The 19,500-nt window shown below is 44.0% G+C and overlaps 1 protein-coding gene across 1 annotated transcript in view; it reads right to left on the reverse strand.

Moving 5' to 3' along the window:
• The window catches only part of MDGA1 (MAM domain containing glycosylphosphatidylinositol anchor 1), an 87,978-nt gene that overhangs the window by 18,498 nt on the left and 49,980 nt on the right, over positions 1-19,500 (reverse strand). The window contains exons 2-7 of the mRNA XM_069073599.1: positions 14,623-14,762; positions 9,435-9,609; positions 7,333-7,529; positions 6,459-6,591; positions 5,753-6,022; positions 1,550-1,879 (exon numbers count right to left, since the gene is read on the reverse strand). Coding sequence (XP_068929700.1) covers positions 1,550-1,879; positions 5,753-6,022; positions 6,459-6,591; positions 7,333-7,529; positions 9,435-9,609; positions 14,623-14,762 — 1,245 coding nt within the window. The remainder of the gene's footprint in view (positions 1-1,549; positions 1,880-5,752; positions 6,023-6,458; positions 6,592-7,332; positions 7,530-9,434; positions 9,610-14,622; positions 14,763-19,500) is intronic.

Below are 19,500 nucleotides of genomic sequence, written 5' to 3' on the forward strand. Positions count from 1 at the left end.
CAAGGCCCAAATCAAATCCTTCCTCATTCAAAGAGCTAACCCTGACTATATCAGAACACAAGCATTTCTTCTTAGGTGCAGGTTTGTGCTGTGTAAATCCTTTCCAAGAAGTAATGTGGCATAGTGGATAGAGAGCTGACCTTGAAGACAGTGAGACACTGGTTTGAGTCCTGCCCCTGACATGTTGTCTGTGTGACCCTGGGAAAGTCACTTAACATCTCAATTCTCTAGGTAACTCTTCGAGACTAAATTGCAGAGAAGGTGCCTACTGCAATTATAGGAAGTTCTGTGCCCACTGAGAATTCCCTATATCAGTGAAATCACGAGTCCTGTTCTTATTCCTATCATTTCCATAGGCTGAAATGCTCGTTCATTGGATCAAAGAATTTAGAGACAAAAGACACCTTTGACATCCTGTAGTCCAACCCTTCAGAGAAGGAAATTGAGACTCAAAGGGATATATTGTGTTGCAATGGAAAGAACATTGGATTTGCAGTCAAAAGACCTGTGTTCCGGGGCAGCTAGGTGGCTCAGTGACTAGACCACCGGCCCTGGAGTCAGGAGGACCTGAGTTCAAATCCGACCTTAGACACTTGACACACTTACTAGCCATGTGACTTTGGTTAAGTCACTTAACCCCAATTACCTTCAAAAAAAAATACCTGTATTCCGATTCTGGTGGTGGTTAAAGTTGACCTTTGAACAAGGAAGACTTGACTTCGAATGCTATTTCTGACACACACACCTGTCACTGTAAGACCCTGAGCAAGTCATCTAACCCTTTCTGTCTCAAGATAACTAAGGTGATAAATTGCAAAAAAGATGATGACCTGCATGGTTAGAGGAAGTTTCCCAAATAGAAAGTTTCCTATATCGATACCTATGGGATCTCATAAAAATTATGTAGCCTCCTTGGGCCTCAGTTTCTCCATCTGCAAATAGGAGGTTAGACTAAATGACCTCTAAGGTTCTTTCCAGCCCTAAATCTATGAAGTGAAATGACTTGTCCAAGGTCACACAGAGATAGGAGGTAGTAGAATACAGATTAAAACCCTGGCACAATTCTTTTCCTTGAGCAAATTAATTCAGGTTAGAGTGGGAAATAAGAGTTTCCATTATACTTTTCCTCTCCTCCCTCTCCTCATCCCCCCCAAACACACACACACACCTTGAATCTGAGAGGAATCAGATGATGCCTCTGGAGAGATTGATAGGGAAATTTCTTTACCCAGGCTCATGATAGGCAGATCTGGTCAAGGGGGACTTAAATGATTCTTCCTCCCTCAAGTCCTTCCCTTGAGTGACCCCTCATTCTCCTTTCTCTAGGGTGACCTTCCTCTCTTCCATTGTGTGATCCTTCCTCCCTTGCACTGTTGTACCCCAATTTTCTTTCTTCAAGGTAACTCCCCATCCTCTTTTTCCTTGAGTAATCTCCTCATTTCCCCAGTCACCCTCTCATCCTTCCTTCCCTTGGGTGAGCTCTTTCCTCATCCTTCCTTCCCCTGGTGCCTCCAATTTCACCTGCAGGCATTTTCTGCAGGATGCTAACCTGTCTCAGAAGAGATGTTGACCTCCACACTAAGGTCTGGCACAGGTGCACCCTGAAAGGAGGCGACACAGAGATAGGTGCCATAGTCACTGAAGCGCAAGTCAATGAGCTCCAAGCTGCTAGTGACAGCAGGAAGCTCAGGGTCATTGCGAGTCACCAGCAATCGGTCAGATATCCGGGCAAGCTTGCCGTTCTTGTACCACTGGTACGACACCTTCTCCTGAGGAACAGCATCCACATGGCACGAGAGTTTCAGGTCCTGACCCAGCTGAATACTCTCACTCTCCTTGATCACATCTGGCGTGATTTGGAAGGTGGCGTTCCTCATTGCTGTAAAGACAACAGAGGTGTGCATGGGAAAAATACCAGAGAAATTGCATTTCCTGAAAGGTCAGAGATCCTGTAAGCAGGGACTGTGCTATCATATTAAAAAAATATAGGTGTTCTCCCTGGAGGGCGGGAACTGGGTTTCTTTTAACAGACCAGAAACTGAGTACAGAGAATGTCTCTTTCATCAGAATGTTAACTCACTGACTGACAAAAAGGATTGTAAATGTTCTATTAGACAAGGAATTTAGCCCCTGGAAGCAGTCTTGTGCTGTGGAGAGACTACTGGCTCCAAGGGTTCAAGGACCTGGATTCAAATTCCCCTTCTAATACTCACTGTCTTCGTGATCTATCTTGGGCCTCAGTTTCCTCATCTGTAAAAATGAGGGGGTTGGAATATATAACCTCTGAGGTCTCTTCCTGGGCTATCTCTGTGATGCCATGGCCATTTTCTAGTACAGAAACCACTACATAACTTCTTTTGAAAACTGTTCTGCTTTAAAAAAAAAATTCTCTGAAACAAAAGGATCTGCCTCTTTAAAACATTAAAAGCATGTTTGAAGGATGCTGGGAGTCTGCTTAGAGTTGTTAATGGATGACCTTAAGTATTTGATGTAAATTAAGATTTTAAACCAACCCAGGCTTCAAAGAGAAAGAGAAATGAGCCAGGTGGAAGAAAAAAAGAACTCTTCCCATTGGAAATATACAATCACAGGGAAGTCATGGGGAAATGTGGCATGTTCCTAACTGTGATCATCCTATCTGTTTCTGATCCTGAAAGGGCCAGCTTCTTTAGAGATAGGGAGGGACTGTGTGGCTGATCAGAGCTGATCCCCATCTAGTAGAAGGAGAAAGCCTTTGCCATCAGGATCTTCTTAGTTAAAACTGACTGCAGAAGAGAGACCGCAGCAGCAATTTATTACCAAGGGTCAGGAAACTGTCTCCAAGCCCCAAACCCAAGGTACTGCAAGTGAGAAGAAAAGTAAAAGTTTGGTCTTTACAGCAGAGTAGGAAAAATTAGGATTAGATGAAGCAATTGTTGATAAAAAATAAACTTAGCAGGGAACATCCATGAGTGCTTAATAGCATCTGGATGTTTGTATCGTTAGATTCTGCTCTCTCTCTATGATGATAATGATTACCTATTTATATGATGATCTAGGTTTACAAAGTACTTTCCTCACAGTCATTCATTCTAATGCTTTGTTATAGAGTTATGTACTCTCATGAGAGGCATCCTGACAGTAGTGGTTAGAGAGCTGGCTGCCTTTTGAGTCAAGAAGACCCGAGTTCAAATGCTACCTTTGACACATATCTGGCTCTAGAACTCTGTGCAAGACACAATCTCTAGTCCAGTGATATCCAACTCATATAGAAACATACCCCTGTGACTGCATATTGACTTAGAAAAGCCACAAATTAATATTATCTATGCATTATTGTGGGGCAGCTAGATGGTTCAGTAGATAGACCACCAAGTCTGGAGTCAGGAAAACCTGAGTTCACTTATTAGTTGTGTGACCTTGAGCAAGTCACTTAACCTCTGTTTGCTTTAATCCTTTGGAGAAGGAAATGGCCAACCACTTCAATATCTTTGCCAAGAAAACCCCATGGATAGTATTGGTATACTATGGTCCACAGGGTGACAAAGAGTTGGACACACTTGATCAACAACATGTTGTATTTTAATTTTATTAAACATTTCTCAATTACATTTTAATCAGATTTCAGCAGCACTCAGAGCTTTAAGGCTGATGGCTTTGTGCAACTCTGCCTCACTTAAATCCAGTTCACACATGAGTCAAGACATCACCCAGTGATATCATTGGTTCTCTTCAAAGGACAGACTATAGCAACAACAGTCAGTATTGGGCTCTGAGTTTGACACATCCGGCTCTAGGTATCTCTCTAACGTGATAAGTTGCAAAAAAAAGGTGCTGACCCGCATAGTTAGAGGTTTCCATATAAGGTATTTGGGGAGATAGGAGCACTAGCAGCTGGTGCTGGTGGAAGGAATCAATACAACTGATAACTACCCAGATTGCAGGTAGATCACTGCAAGGGAGGAGGGGGGATTTTGTTGATATTTAGTAGACATATCTTTAAACGCTCTTGACGGGAAGGCAAGAAGCATGGGAGTGGAGCCAATTTTACTTTTCTTTTTTTTGGGGGGGGGGGAGGGAAATTGGGGTTAAGTGACTTGCCCAAGGTCACATGACTAATTTTTGTGTTGTGTCTGAGTCTGGATTTGAACTCAGGTCCTCCTGACTCCAAGGCCGGTTCTCTTCACTGAGCCACGTAGCCGCCCTGTGGAGCCAATTTTAAAGAAACAAGGAAGTGAGAGGGTGGAGACAAAGTCAGGGAAAGGATATGAAAGGCAGGAAGCATGACAGCTGGTCACACTAAGACCAGTTAGATGGGAGCAGAACAAGTTAGACTGGGAAGCTAAGGGTTTCTTAGCTCAAGATAAGAATCCCAAGCTCTGGACATTGTTTTTTCTCTGTTTAAAGGATCATTGGATTTTGAGCTAAAAAGAACCTTCAGAATCAGTCCCTTTATTTTATAGATCATGGGGTCATAGATGGAAAGGTGGAAGAAGGGACCTCAGAGACCATCTAGTTTACTTTACAGATGAGGAAACTGAGACCCAGGGAGGCAGATAGGTGGTACAGTGGGTAAGATCACTGGACCTAGAGACAGAAAGACCTGGGTTCCAACAGATATTTACAATCTGTGTGGCCCTGGGCAAATCATTTAACCTCAGTTTCCTCATCTGTAAATTGATGATGATGATAGTATCTACCTGTCAGGGTTGTTATGAAGATCAAATAGGATAATATTTATAAGGCAAAGTGCAAACCTTAAGGTCTATAGAAATGCTAGCTAATATTATTAAATTATTATTTAATCAATTAAATTAAAATTAATTAATCAAATTAATTAATATTAAAATATTATTAAATTATATTATTAAACTCAAGGTCATACAAGAAGTGGGCATCAGAAAACTAATGTCCAGACTTCTCTGGACTTACCCAATTAAGGAGTATTGGATTTAAGGTCGAAGCCCAGGCCCTCTGACACTCACACACCTTCTCTTTCCACTACCCTGCACTGCCTCCTCTCGGATCGAATCTTTTCTTATCTTCTATCCCTCAATTCATAGGATCACTAGAGCTAAAAGGCACCTGAAAGGCCATCTAGGCCAACTTGATCATTTTACAGTTGAGGAAACTGAGGCCCAGAGAGGTTAAGTGACTCACCCAAGGTCCCAGAGATAGCATCAGAAGTCAAATTTGAACTCAGGTCCTCTAACTCCAGAAAAACTGTTTTTTTTCTACTGTACCACAAGACATCCCTGCTAGGAATGTCTTTTTTGAGAAGCCCAGCCTCTGTATCATGGACACTAAGAGGAATTCTTATGAAGGCCCTGTCACCACCCCAAACAAAATAATTTCTAACAAAGGTTGAGCTAAGCAGAGAAAAGGGGGGGGGGGGGTGGAATCTAGGTGGAGCTAGGTCAAAGACATGACTTTGACGGCAGGTTTCCTCTTTTCCTGGGATTCTTTTCTTTACTCCTCTGACTTGCTGAGAGATGCTTGTGATCAGAGATTGATACTAATCACACTGGGAGCTCTTTGGGGATAGGGTCTGTATGTCCCTCATTAGCCTGAGAGCTCTCAGAATATAGAGACTGTGTGGCCCCCATCAGACGGGTTACTCCCTGAGGACATGGGCTATATGTCCCCATCAGACTGGGAGTCCCTTCCCCCCACCCTGAGGGCAAGGACTGTATGTCCTCCCATGATATTTTTTCCTCCCTAGAGCCCAGTTGGATTCCCTTATCCCCATTCCCCAATAGAAGCAGTCACTTACATCGAACCAGCAGGTTGACTGTCTTCTTGGCTGGGTTGCCCACATTATTAATAGCCGTGCAATTGTAGTAGCCAGAATCCTGGGCTCGAACAGATGGGATGGTGAGGGTACCACCCTGGGCCCTGCTGCCTAGAGGCAGGGGACCTGGACCATGGGACCATAGCACCTGGGGCTGGGGGTCACCCCCAGTCAGGAAACAGTGCACTGTCACATTCTCCCCAGGGTTCACCACCAATGTCTCATTCACTGACAGCTTCAGGGCAGGAGGTGCTAGATAAGGCAGTAGGAAGAAGGTAGTAGAATGGTTATGGGAATTTGGGAAAGGGATGTTAGAGTGGAGGAGAGAAGATTGAGAGACACTAGAGGAGAGAGGAGGGGATTAAAGAATACTGGGAGGAGGAAAAAGGGCTGGGAGACACTGAGAGAGAAGGGAAAGAATTAAGAAACACCTTGAGGAGGAGATGGGGCTGGATCTGGGGAAAGCTAGGCGAGAGGGGAGGGGATTAGAGGATACCTGGGGGAGGAGAAGGGCCTGGAGAGATACCAAAGGGTGGTCAAAAGGTGGGCACTGGGGTGTCTCTACACTAGGGGGACACAGGGAGGGAGCAGTGGTAGAATCATGGTGAAAGTTCAGTCAGGGTAGCTTCTCTGGGGACTGGGGAAGTGCTTTTGGACTGGGGGACTGCGCCACACCTTGATGTCCTACCTGTGGTGTTGGTGAGACGGAAGGTAATGGCCTTGTCAGGAATGCCACACACATTCCGAACAGACACCTGGCAGGTGTAGCTGGCATAATCCTGGGGCCTCAGATTCTTCAGCTTTAGAACCTTTGTCTCCCCCTGGGGAAGGATCATGGAGAGGGTAGAGTGGTACTTATCCATTGATATCCACCAAGGGATCTGGGGCAGACTAGACTGGGCATACAATCTAAGGGATTTTACTGGTCTCTAATTCTAATCCCTACCTTCCACACCTTCCCAGCCACCAGTCATCCACCAGGGGCCCCAGTCTAGCATGAAATGCTATACTCACCACACCTTCTATAGGACTCCTCCTTTCTCACTGCTCTCATTGTACCAACGCTCTATTCCTGGAGCCATCCCCTGTCTCTGAGGTTGCCCTGTTGTACACCCTCCCTCAGTGAATGAATAGATGGACCCCAGTCCCCTGCCTCTCCGTCAGGTCTATAAGCAATATTGGAAGCTAAAGAGAGGTTTGTATTTCTCCATTTCTCCTTCCCTGTCTCTTACCACACTCTGCCTTCCCCAGTATCCACCTCTAACCTCCCCCCTCCAGCATACATGGCTAAACAATCTAAAGGCCAGACCACACTCAGAATTTATTAAGAATCGCCACAGTTCAGAGAGGTTCAAAACCTTAGGTCACTGCTATTCTTCCATCCAACACTGGGCCCTCTTCCAAAGAGAAAATGAGGCAGGACTTTCCCTTCCTCCCCTTGCTCTCCTTTGGTACACTATTTGGAACATCTGTCTTCCATGCTTTTCTCTACAGCACTCTGTCCTAGAGATAGCTGCATGTATGTGATAGAAGGGCAGAAATGGGGAACTATCCCTGCTGACCTGAGTATAGAGAGGTTCATAGATGTCAACTCCATCATCCTGGCTGTGGGATAGGGTGCTGGAGCCCCGCTTCCAGATGAATCGGGCTGGTGGGTTGGAGTTGACAGTGCATCGAAGAAACACGGTCTTCTCCTGGTAGAAGCTACCTCGAACATCACTCACTGTCTGGTGCACTGTTAAGACTGGTTCATCCAGGTCTGGAAGAGCAGGACCCCAAAGGGACTGTCATGCCAGGAGGCTCTGAGGTGAGCTTAAGCACCAGCCACTGCCCCCCTTAAGGAGGAGGGCTGAGCCAACCCTCTGGTCACTTCTGTTAGGGAAGTGGCATTTAATGTATCGTAGGGGAATTGAGACCAACTCCCCACCCCACCCCCCAGCTTCCTTGCTTGGATTCTGATTCTCTGAGCTGAAATCTTCTCTTTCCCCCTTAAATTTTCCTAGAGCATTTTGGATTTCTCCTTTGCCCCTATTATACTCTATCCTGAATTTATTTGTGTATATGTTGTATCCACCCAATTAGTCTGTAACATCCTTGAGGGAAGGGGCTGAATCATTTTTTATTTCTGTATCCCAACATGGTAGGTGCTTAATCAATGCTGAATTTAAATAAACTGAAGGTAGGAGTCTGGATATGGTGAATTTTTTTTTAAAGCAATTGGGGTTAAGTAACTTGCTCAAGGTTACATGGCCAGTTATTATTTCTGGGTGTGATGCTGTGTATCTGAGCCCGGATTTGATCCAGGTCATCCCGACACTGGAGCCGGTGCTCTTACTCACTGAGCCACCTGGCCGCCCCTAGGCAATTGGGGTTAAATAACTTGCTCAAGGTTACACGGCCAGGTGTTTCTGGGTGGGTGCTAAGTGTCTGAGCCCGGGATTCGATCTCCAGGTCTTCTCAACACTGGAGCCGGTGCTCTAACTTGCTGTGCTACCTGGCCGCCCCTGGATATGGTGAATTCTTAAGATTCCCTTGGAATTCTGGACAGTCTTGCCATCCCATGCCTCTCCTATACCTCTTCCATTTATCATTTAGCTTTTCTGCCCAAGGTCCTAAACACCCTATTTCAAAAATCTAGACCCTAATAAGGCAAATGCTCAATGCCACAGCACCCCACAACCCACCCCATCTCGAGGAGGGGCAGTTACCAAGTCCATGAGCAGAGTAGATGTGGGTCACAGTGAGTCCCCAGTTGCTCTGGCCAGGCCCCCCCTCCAGTTCCACCATCATCAAATGGGATCCCCTCAACCTCAGGGACTTGGCAGAGGCCAGAGACTACAAGGTTCTCTCACAGTCCATATTCCCCAGCCTAGGAGTTGGCATGGAGAGGAGCGATGGAGATAGGTGTAGGTTAGCTTTGGGTAGGCAGGCTCCATCCTGTAACTTGTTCCAGCTAGATGAACTTTTACTCTTCTTTCTCCTGAGGTCCTAAACCCTCAGAGAAGAAAACATTTCAACTCATCCTTTTCAACCTGAGCTGGCTTGTTCTCTAGAGCCCTGTGCTAGGTAGGTGTAAGCAGACACAGAACACAGGCATTGACAAGTGGGCAGAGGCAAGCAGGTCCCCGTGGACGTGGAGGTTGGAGGGCTGGAACAACCCATGGAGGGCTGATGCCTGGCAGTAGGAGCAAGCCCAGGACATGGCAAGTGGGTTGGGGTGGGGAGGAGGAGACTTCTAAGCCCTTCCAAAGCAAAACTACCTTTCGTTTTCTTTTCCCTTTCTTTCCTTCCCCTTTCTATTCACTCGCTCCATACTTCCTCTTTCTCTGAGTGATGGTCACCAGGAACCCCGAGGGTGCTACATATCTTGTCTCCGCCTTTTTTGGAGGGGGAGAAGGCAGGGCAATTGGGGTTAAGTGACTTGCCCAAGGTCACACAACTAGTTAAGTGTCAAGTGTCTGAAGCCGGATTTGAACTCTGGTCCTTCTGACTCCAGGGCCGATGCTCTATTCACTGCACCACCTAGCCGCCCAATATCTTGTACCCTTAGCAGAGGAGGTGGAAGGGGGTCAGGATGCAGGCTGCTGCAGAGGACCTGGGATGAGGGTGGCTGGTGGAGCCAGGAGAGGGCAAGTGGGGGCAGGTATCTGCCTCCCAGACTTACACTGCACATCTACCCGGATGGACTTGATCGCAGGGACCCCCACCCCATTCTCGGCTTTACAGTAATAGCGGCCGCCCTGTGTTCGAGCAATGCGCTCGATTCGAAGGGTCTCGTTAAACACTGATGTCTCCTGGAACTTGTCCGAGGCACTCCCAGCTGTCTTTGTCCACCGAACCTGAGGAAGAGAGGAAAAGGGATGGGATCAGATTCAAGGTCAAGTTCAGGCTGTGGGAAGCTCAAATATGGTCAATCAGAAACAGCACTTGCCCCCTCCACCCCCCCCACTCCTCCCAAGTATGCTTTTCACACTGCTTGCGAACATGGGCAGCGACATAGATATATACACATGTTCTTAGGATCGGAAGTTTTGATTTGGAAGGAACCTCAGAGGTGATCTAACCCAACCCCCTAAATTTTATGGATTATTAAACTGAAGTTCAGAGTTGTCCAAAGACTCGTGTGCATTAGGCATACAGACACAGGAACAAAAACGACCTGTATAAGTCAACAGGCTTACCCTGCGCTAGGCTGAGCCAGCCTCAATGGTCACTCCTATCAGGGAAGTGTGCTTTACTGCCCCCCAGGGGAATTGAGACTAACTCCCCACCACCACCAGCAAAGCTGCCCTGCCTAGATTCTGGTCCCCTGAGCTGACATCTCAGACGTATAAAGAAATACAAATATAAAAAGACATATAAAGTCTTTCCCAATCCCCCTACACTTAGTCCCCTGCTACGAACTACCTTATATTTATTTGAATTTGTTCTTTTTTATACTTATATTTATACTTGTTTCCCCATTAGAATGTAGGTTCCTTGTCAGTACAGTTTCAACTTTTTAAAATTTCTGTATCCCTAGCACCTCACATGGAGCCTGAGCCATAGTATATACTTTTTTTTTTGGAGGGGGGAAGGCAAGGCAATTGGGGTTCAGTGACTTGCCCAAGGTCACACAACTAGTTGAGTGTCAAGTGTCTGAGGTCGAATTTGAACTCAGATCCTCCTGACTCCAGGGACAGTGCTCTATTTACTGTACCACCTAGCTGCCCCCATAGTATATACTTAATCAATACTTCTGTATTGATTAATTAATACATATAGATTAACATCCAATCAAATCATTTAAAAGGATTCATGGGGTATTAACTTCGTTCAAGGCACAGTACTGGTACTGTGGACTGTGCAGAGATGTCTAAATCAGTTCCTGCCTTCATGGACTTTACATTTTAAATGGGAAGATCAGACAGAAAGACACACACACAGAGTTGTACTGAGCTTTAAGAATATCACTTTGGCCTCTGTGTAGAGGAGAGATTGGAATGAAGAAAGACTTGGGACAAGAAAATCAGTAAAGAAGTTGTTGGAAGGATTTAGTTCAGAGGAGAAAAGGACATGAGTTGGGTGGTGGCTGAATGAGGAGAAAGAAAGGACAGATTGTAAGATGTACTAGGAAAAATGATCAGATTTGACAGCTAACTAACCACGTGCTGGGAGTGAGAGGTTGAGGATGACACAGACTTTGCTAACCTAGAAGACCAGAATATTATGCCACAGACAAAAAAGGGGAAGTTCAGATGGAAGATGAGTTCAGTGGACAAGACAATATAATGAATTCTGTGAATAAGATTATAATCCATACAAATATGCCTGTGTGTCCTGTGTATCCTCTCGAACCAAATAAAAGGATTTTCTCTCATGTCCACTGCCTCAGGACACAGAACCTGACCTAAGGGATGCATGCAGTAGCCACAGGGTAATCTAGGGAACAGGGTATAGATGTAGGTACCCTAGGAGTGGGGAACTCTCTCAACGGTATCTTTGCAACTACAGATGTGGGTCAAAGCTAAGTGAAAACTGCTCTGAGGGAGCCAGTGCCTAGTTCAGGTACACGGCCTCAGAAGTCAATTGTGGGAAGAGGTTGATTGTCTGATGAGTAAAGGAAATGGAAGGGCCGTGTTCCTTTAGGAGCATGCTATTAACTCCTGGGTTAGGAGCCCACATTTTGGAGACCACTGTAGTTGGCAATGAGGAGCCATTGAAGATTTTTGAAAAGAGGAACAGATAAGATCAAAGTGGCATTTTGGAAAGATTAAAATGAGAGATTAAGGTATTTGGACAAAAGATTAGAGGGAATTAGATTGAATTAGAGGTATTAGGCTGGAGGCTAGGAGACCACTTCAGTAGTCCAGGTCACAGGGGATAAGGGCCACTGGGACTAGAAATGAGCCAAGTGGAAAAAAAAAAGAAATCTTCTATTTGGATCTATATGGTCACAGACAAGGCATGTGGAAAATGTAGCATGTTCAATACTATGGTCTCCTTTCTATATCTGCTCATGAAAGTGAATAGTGGGCAAACTAGAAACATTAGGGAAAAAATGATTATGCTAGAGGTGGGGAGAAGGAAGCGGTGGACAGAATGATGATACCACTGAAAGAAATCCTGAAGTCAGTATACAAACACAGACTAACATGGATGTAGATATGTGCACATATCCATGGACACAGATGTGGGTTCACACCAGTCTGTAGAATTACTGTCATCCTGACCTAAAACTTCCTCCCTGGCACTAGTGAGGGCTCATTCCCCTTTCACAACCAAGGCTTGATCCAAGAGACTTTTTTGACTAGTGACACTGTTTCTAAACAAACCCAAGGGAAAGAGGACACATTAGCAAGGCTCTTCACATACCATTTTATTCAATTCCCTGCCTCAAGGTCAAACTGTTTAAGTTTCTATTCTATTTTCAAAAATCTCCAGAGAAAGGCAGACATCTCCAGACAAAGCCAATGTGTGCCTGGTATCTAGCTAGAGATAAAGATTGAGCCTGTGATTTCTTTAGTATGAGGAACTCCCTCAAACAATATAGGTCCATACCTACTCAACAACTTATAGATTTACAGATAAGGAAATGGAGGTTAAGATGGTTTAAGTGATTTTTACCCAGATTCACAGAGCTAGTAATTGTCAAAGGCAGGATTTGAACTCTAGTCTTCCTGATTCCAAGTCAAGCACTCTATCAACTGCAGAATGTGAGCTCCTTGGAGCAGGGACTGTCTAGATCAGGAGCAACCAACCTTCTAGGTCCTTGGGTGATGCTTTTGACTAAGTCCAAGTTTTACAGAACAAATCTTGTTTATTAAGGGAATTTGTTCCGTGAAGTTTGGATTCAGACTCTAGATTTTCTATGTATATACCCAGGGCTTGACATTCAAAGCCCTTTGTAATGCTACCTTTCCAGTCTCTCTCTCTCTCTCTCTCTCTCTCTCTCTCTCTCTCTCTCTCTCTCTCTTTTTGAGGCACTTGGGGTTAAGTGACTTGTCCAGGGTCCCGCAGCTAGTGTCAAGTGTGTCTGGTCTGAGATCAGGTTTGAACTCAGGTCTTCCTAACTCCAGGGCTGGTGCTCTATCCATTGTACCCCTTTTTCCAGCCCTTTTACACTTTAGTCCCCACCACATATTCTACAATCCAATGACACTGGCCTCCTGGATATTCCACAAACAAGACACTCCATCTCTATGCTCTGGACATTTTCTTAAGCCATCCTCCGTTCCTAGAATGATTTCTCTCCTTCCCTTTGCCTCCTGGATTCTCTGTCTTCTTTTAGGTCTGAATTAAAATCCTTTCTTTTGCTGGAAGCCATTCCTAATCCCTCTTAGTTCTAGTGCCTTCCCTCTCTTAATTAATTCCTATTATGATATCTGGTATATAGCTTGTTCATACATATGTGTTGACTTGTCATCTCTCTGACTAAATTATGAGCTCCTTGAGGGCAAAGACTGTCTTTTGACTCTTTTTGTATATGAAATGCATAACACACACTTAATAAATACTTCTTGACCAATTGACTTAGAAAATACTTTAAAAATATTTTTCCATTTCATTTTCAAATAGGAGTTCACTAAATGTTTATTGTTAATCTACTATGAGAATAATGATTGTCTTTATATTTTGAGTAACTATACTTATTTATTACAAGAGAGGGATCTATTTAGGCCAGAGGGAATCTTTGGGAAGTGACAGTAATATTATTTTTAAAATAGCATCAATAAAATATATAAAAAGAGAAAAGGGGGGGATCTACATTTTTCTGTTCTAGTATCTCATCACCCCATGGTCAGGAAGTCCTACCTAGTGTCCAACTATAATAACTTCTACTACAGCTTAAGACCATTTTCCCAGTGGGAAGGAGAACCGCAGCTGAGTATAGAATTCTTCTCATACTTCTCCAACCTCTCTGAAACTGCAGCTGACAGTGTCCTTTCCCCATCTCATTACTTACAGTCATGGCTGCCCTTTCTTTACATAACACTTTAAGGTTTTTCAGGTATCTCATTTTATCCTTACATCAAGCCTGTGCGGTGGATTTTATGGGTATTGTTCTCACAGGCATTTTTCATTTTAAGTTTTCAAGGTGCCCTAATCAGTCTGATCTAGGGTATAGTTTGATTGCTATGGTCTGAGCTTTGCAAGAACCTCACCAACAGTTTGGGTCTGATCAACACAACTAAAGGTTTACACCCAGTTGGAACTCCTGTGGATAGTTGTTGACCCCAGACTACTGTCAGCCTCTATCAACTAGCTGATTCATAAAAAAGAACTTCAATTCAGTCTTGCTCTTGGTTCCAGTCCCATGTCTCAGCTATAGGCTTGAGCCCAGGTCTGTGTCCTGAGCCCAAGATCCTGCTCTGGTGTTAAAGTGATCCAGCTATGGGCTCACTCTTGCCTTTGAGTCATTAGGAGGAGAAGAGAGAAGGGAGGGTTGTTTAGTACAAAAACATGGAACTAGGAGTCAGAAGATAGGGATTCAAATCCTGATTCTGCCATGAATTCCCTATGTGACTATAAACATCACCCATTTTTTTTTTCTGAGCCTAAGTTTCCTGTTCTATAACATGTGGGAAGTGGACTGGATAATATCTCTAAGTTCTTTTCCACTTCTAGCAATCTATGAATCTATAAGACACAGAAATGGGGAAATAGTTGGACAATTCAGTCTGTTAGAAAAGGCTACAAGCATTAAAGGTGTGGATGATATCATTCATAATACCTGACAGTAATAGGACACTTTACAGTTTATAAAACACTTTACATATATTTTCTCTGTTAAACTTCACAACAGCCCTGATCAAAGGACGAATTGGACCAGAGGTTTCTGACCCCGCCCAGGGTAAGGAGGGGAGCTTTACCTGGGGTCGTGGGTGCCCAGTGACAAGGCACTGCAAAACGAGGGTATCCCCCTCACGAATCGTGTAGACCCGCTCACTGATGTTGTCTTCTTTCACTACACATGCCTGGCCTGCATGGACAATCTGAGCCTGAGCTGGAGCTGAGGAAAGAGAAGGAAGGGAGTATTAGAGAAAGGAAGGAGGGTACAGGGGGGAAGTGAGTGAGTCAGGGAAGAAGGAGATGTCTAAGGATAAATCCAAGTCCCAGGATGACAGGTAGACCATAGAGAGATAACCTGATGTGATAGTAATGGCAATTAAAGATTCCCCTGTATTGGCTTGGTTTTCAAATTGATTGTGTTAAAACCCAGAGCTTGTTAATCCCACCTGTGGGATGGACTTGTTGATGTGAAAAGAAAGTCCTGAACTGGGAGGAGCTGGTGACGTAGATTTGGAGAGACAAGAGAGAGGCAGAAGAACTTTTTGGAAGCCCCACCTCGTGGAGGCAGAGAGAGAGACTGAGAAGGATTGTTGAGGGCCACTTTGAATTGCCCTGGACTTTTGAGACCTGCCCCTGGAGCTGCCAAGGACTGAGGAGATATGGCTGTTTTGCTGGTACTTTGTCTGTTTTGATGTTGTTTTGCCAGATTTGTCCACTGGTGAAAGACAGTCCTTTTGTTGAAGAAGTCCTGGAACCTGGCTTTTGGTTAAGAAGCACTGAGACTGTCCTGCAGACAGAGAGTGAATACTGTCCACTGGTGAAGTACAGTGCTGTTGTTGCAGGGGTCTGGAGACTGTCCGGCAGACAGAATGAATACTGTCCACTGGTGAAGGACAGTGCTGTTGTTGCAGGGGTCTGGGAACCTTTCTGTTGGTTCAGAAGCCCTGAAGAAGGATTTTCTTGTTGTATGTTTACAGAAATCTTGGGAGAGGGTTTTGCTAATGTTTTCAGGGGTTCTAGGACTGTTCTACAGACAGAGGATGAATTCATGAAGGGACTGGCAATGTATCTTATGGCCTTGCTAAGCCTTGTCTCCCCAGGAACTAAGATTGCTGAGAACTTGCCTGGTGTCAAGATGAAGAAAAGACCTCCATTTGGGTATTAAGTGCTGTGCTTAAACTTGATGTAACTCTGGGGTAGATTCAATTGTGATCCAGGGGTGGGGAACTTTTGACCTTTTTGTGTTCTATGGTTGAACAAGTGAATGTACTTTACTTATGTTTGGAAACTAATCTCCATTTGAGAAGAGGGGCTTTGTGGTGGACTAAATGAAGGTACAGCCTAGGGGTGGAGTAGTATTTAGAATAGGGACTTTGTAATTGATTGAATGATTGGAAGGTCCTGGGGTGGGGTAGTACTTGGAGATTATTTAATCACACTTAGTAAATGCTGTATTTTGAATGATGTCATGTTTTGATCTTCTCTGTTCTTGGTTTGTCACTGAATAAAATGGAGAGCACCTATGCTGGTATTTTGAACCCTGGGAAGTTGCCTTTCCTTGGCATTACAGTACACCTGAATCATGGCACTCTCCTACCTCAAACTCTCCCAGGGTCCTGGGTTCCAAGAAAAAAAAAGGATATTTTTTAAAACTCTTCTACGTGACCCAATCCAGAGAAGGTATGGGAAATGAGGTTAGGATTAGACTGTCCCCTTTCCCTATAACAAATCAAGCCAAATTAAGTCAACAAGAATTTACTAAGGCTCACTATTGGTCAGGTACTGCGCTAAACACTGGGGATATAAAGAAAGGAAAAATAATAGTTCCTGCCCTCAAGGAGCTTACATTCCAGTGGGGGAAGATACATAAAAGGGAGATGGAAAGAGTAGAAGGAAGGTACCCTAGCAGTGGCATGATGGCAAAATTCAGAGAATGAAAAAAATGGTCGATCTGGGCACTCCCTCAAAAGCAGAGGTTCTAGGAAAAACTTACCAATGAGAGAAGTGGAACACAGCAGTGGTAGGAGAAGGCAGCTGAGTCACTATGTCAAAGTCTGGAGAATGGAGAATGGCTGGTCTGAACCCTTCCTCAAAAGTGGAGGTTTTGAAAACTCTCTTATCCTACATCTCTGCTACCCCTATAGACTCAGTCTGAAGTATACCCATTTGCATTTGGATTCATCACTATAGTAGGACCCCCCCCCCCATTCCTTGTAGATGTGGGAGGGAGGAAGAATGGGACAGTGGATATTCTATATTCCCTGAAGGCAGGGTCTATGTCTCCTCCACTCAACAAAGAGCATCTGAAGGCAGGAGTTGTACTTCCTCCACTAGATTGAGAGTTTCCTAAGGGCAGGATTCACAAATCAATCAACAAACCTTTATTAAGTACCTACTATGTGTTAGGCACTGTGCTACAAGTTAGGACTATAATTATAAAGAATGAAACAATCCCTACACATAAGTAGCTTACTTTTAAATGGAGGAGACTATGTATTTGAATATAAGCATACAGAATAGATGCTATATATACACAGCACAAATATAAAATAAATAAACACAACAATATTAAGCGCAAGGTAGTTTGGGATAGAGAACATTACAAAGAAATTGGTTCCATTTCCCAAGAATTCCTCCTTTTCCCCTCTTCCTTATCTCACACCATTGAGACATCTTTCCCAGTATCTCCTTCACACTGGCCTCATTTAAAGAGGCAGTCTTTCTCCTTGCCAAAACCAACCTCTTCACACATCCTTGATTCCATCCTCTTTGATTCCATCCTCTTCCAAGATCTCTAACAATTTCCTCCCCCTGTCTTCCCCACTCTCTTTTATCTTTATTCTCTCTCTAACTACTGACTCTTTCATAGATGTCTACAAAACAGGCCTATCCTTTAAAAAAATCCACACTTGATCCTATAGATGGCTATTATCCTTTGTCTTTTTTTCCTTTTCTAAATAAATTACTCGTGAAAGCAATCCCCACTAAATGCCTCTACTTCCTCTCCTCTCACTCCTAACTCTCTATAGTCTGAACTGACTTGTTGAAACTACTCTTTTCAAAGTTACCCATGATCTCTTTTTCTGTTGTTGTTATTGGGGTTTTTTTGCTTTTTTTTTTTTTGGAGGAGAAAGGTAGGGCAATTGGGGTTAAGTGACTTGCCCAAGATCACACAGCTAGTAAGTGTTAAGTTCTGAGGCCAGATTTGAATTCAGGTCCTCCTGACTCCAGGGCCAGTGCTCTACTCACTGTACCACCTAGCCACCCGCAATGATCTCTTGATTGCAGAATCTAGTGGATGTTTCTCAATTCATACCTTTCTTGGCTGTTGCATTTAACTCAGTTGATCACCTTCTCTCTTCTCAAGGTCTTCATGACACTGTTCTCTTCTGGTCCTATCTGCTTCTCAACCTCCTTTGTTGGTTCTTCATCCATATCCAATTCATTGTCTTAGCATTTCTCCCTTCAACACTGACATCCCATTCTCTCCATTCATATTGCCACTACTCTGGTGCAAGGCCTTATCACCTCTCACCTGGACTTATCTCTTCCTCAAGTCTCTCTCTACTCCAATCCATTCTCCACTCCACTGACAAAGTATTGGTCTTCCCATGTAACGCCCTGCTCAAAAAACTCCAGTAACTCTCTATTACCTCCAGAATCAAATATAAACTCCTCTGTTTAATATGTAAAACTCTTCATAAACTTCCCCTTTCCTATCTTTTCAGTGTTCTTACACTTTACAATACCTTACCATCCAAATTGACTAACCCACTTTCATTCATCATACACAATATCTCATATGCTATCTCCCATCTCTGTGCTTTTGCAATGACTGTCTCCCATGCCTAAAATGGTCTGCCCTCCACTCTCTGCCCCTCAGTTTCCTTGGCTTTTTTCTATACTCAGATCAAAGCCCAAAGCTCTTTTCCAATACCTTCCCCCGCCCCCAGTTACTAATGTCTTACAGTCTCAGATTGCCTTCCTTCCATTCTGTATAGATTGTTGAGGTCAGGCACTGGGTTTTTTTTCTTTCTTTGAATCCTCAGTGTTTCACACAGAACATGACTAATAACAAGTCCTTAATAAATGTTTGTTGACTGATGACTGACTTCAGGGATCAAGAATGGATGACTTTTTGTAGAAGAGTGTGGGAGAGGAGTAATGTCTAAGAGGCTGGGCAGATATGTAGGCTGCAGATTACAAAAAGCTTTAAACAATAAATAGAAGGGGTTTAATTTTATCTCAGAGGCCATAGGAAGCCACTGGAGTTGATTGAGTTGAGTCATATGGTGGCTGCAGTGTGGGGATGAACTGGAATGGGGAAGAGACTTGAGGCAAGGAAGTCAATTAAGCAAGAAGAGATGAAGGTCCGAACTAAAGTGATAGTTATATGAGAGGAGAGAAGCGATTGGATGCTGGAGATGTTGTAAAGGTAGAAATTGCAAAATTTGGCAACTGATTTAATATGCGAAATGAGAGTGGGGAGTTGAGGATAATGTCACCATTTTGAACCTGGGAGGTTGGAAGGATGGTGATACATCCATAGAAAGAGGGGAATCTGGAAAAGTGAAGAGGAAGATCAGGGGAAAGACAAGGAGTATAGGTTTATATATGTTGACTCTGAGATGCTTCAAGGGCATCCAGTTTGAAATGTCCAATAGGCAAATGGTGATGTGGGACGAAAAAGCCATCTGCATAGAGAAGACACAGGAGCTAAAGAAGTTATCAAGAAAAAGAATGCAGAGGAAGAAGAGAAGAAAGCATAGGACAGAACTTCAGGAACATCCACAGTCAGGGGTATGATATGATGATGTCCTTCCATCAGTCTAGGATGGCAGGAACCGTGTCTTCTCTCATCAGTGTAAGAGATCCCTAAGAGTAGGATGTATGTCTCCTCTCATCAGATTGCAGGGGTGTGGGGCTGTTTTCTTTCTTAGTCCTTAACCCTCTCTGTA

This window comes from Petaurus breviceps, unplaced genomic scaffold, assembly GCF_028583685.1.
Source record: "Petaurus breviceps papuanus isolate PSGF00001 unplaced genomic scaffold, PetGlider_PUasm1.0 90865, whole genome shotgun sequence".
Taxonomy (NCBI): Eukaryota; Metazoa; Chordata; class Mammalia; order Diprotodontia; family Petauridae; genus Petaurus; species Petaurus breviceps.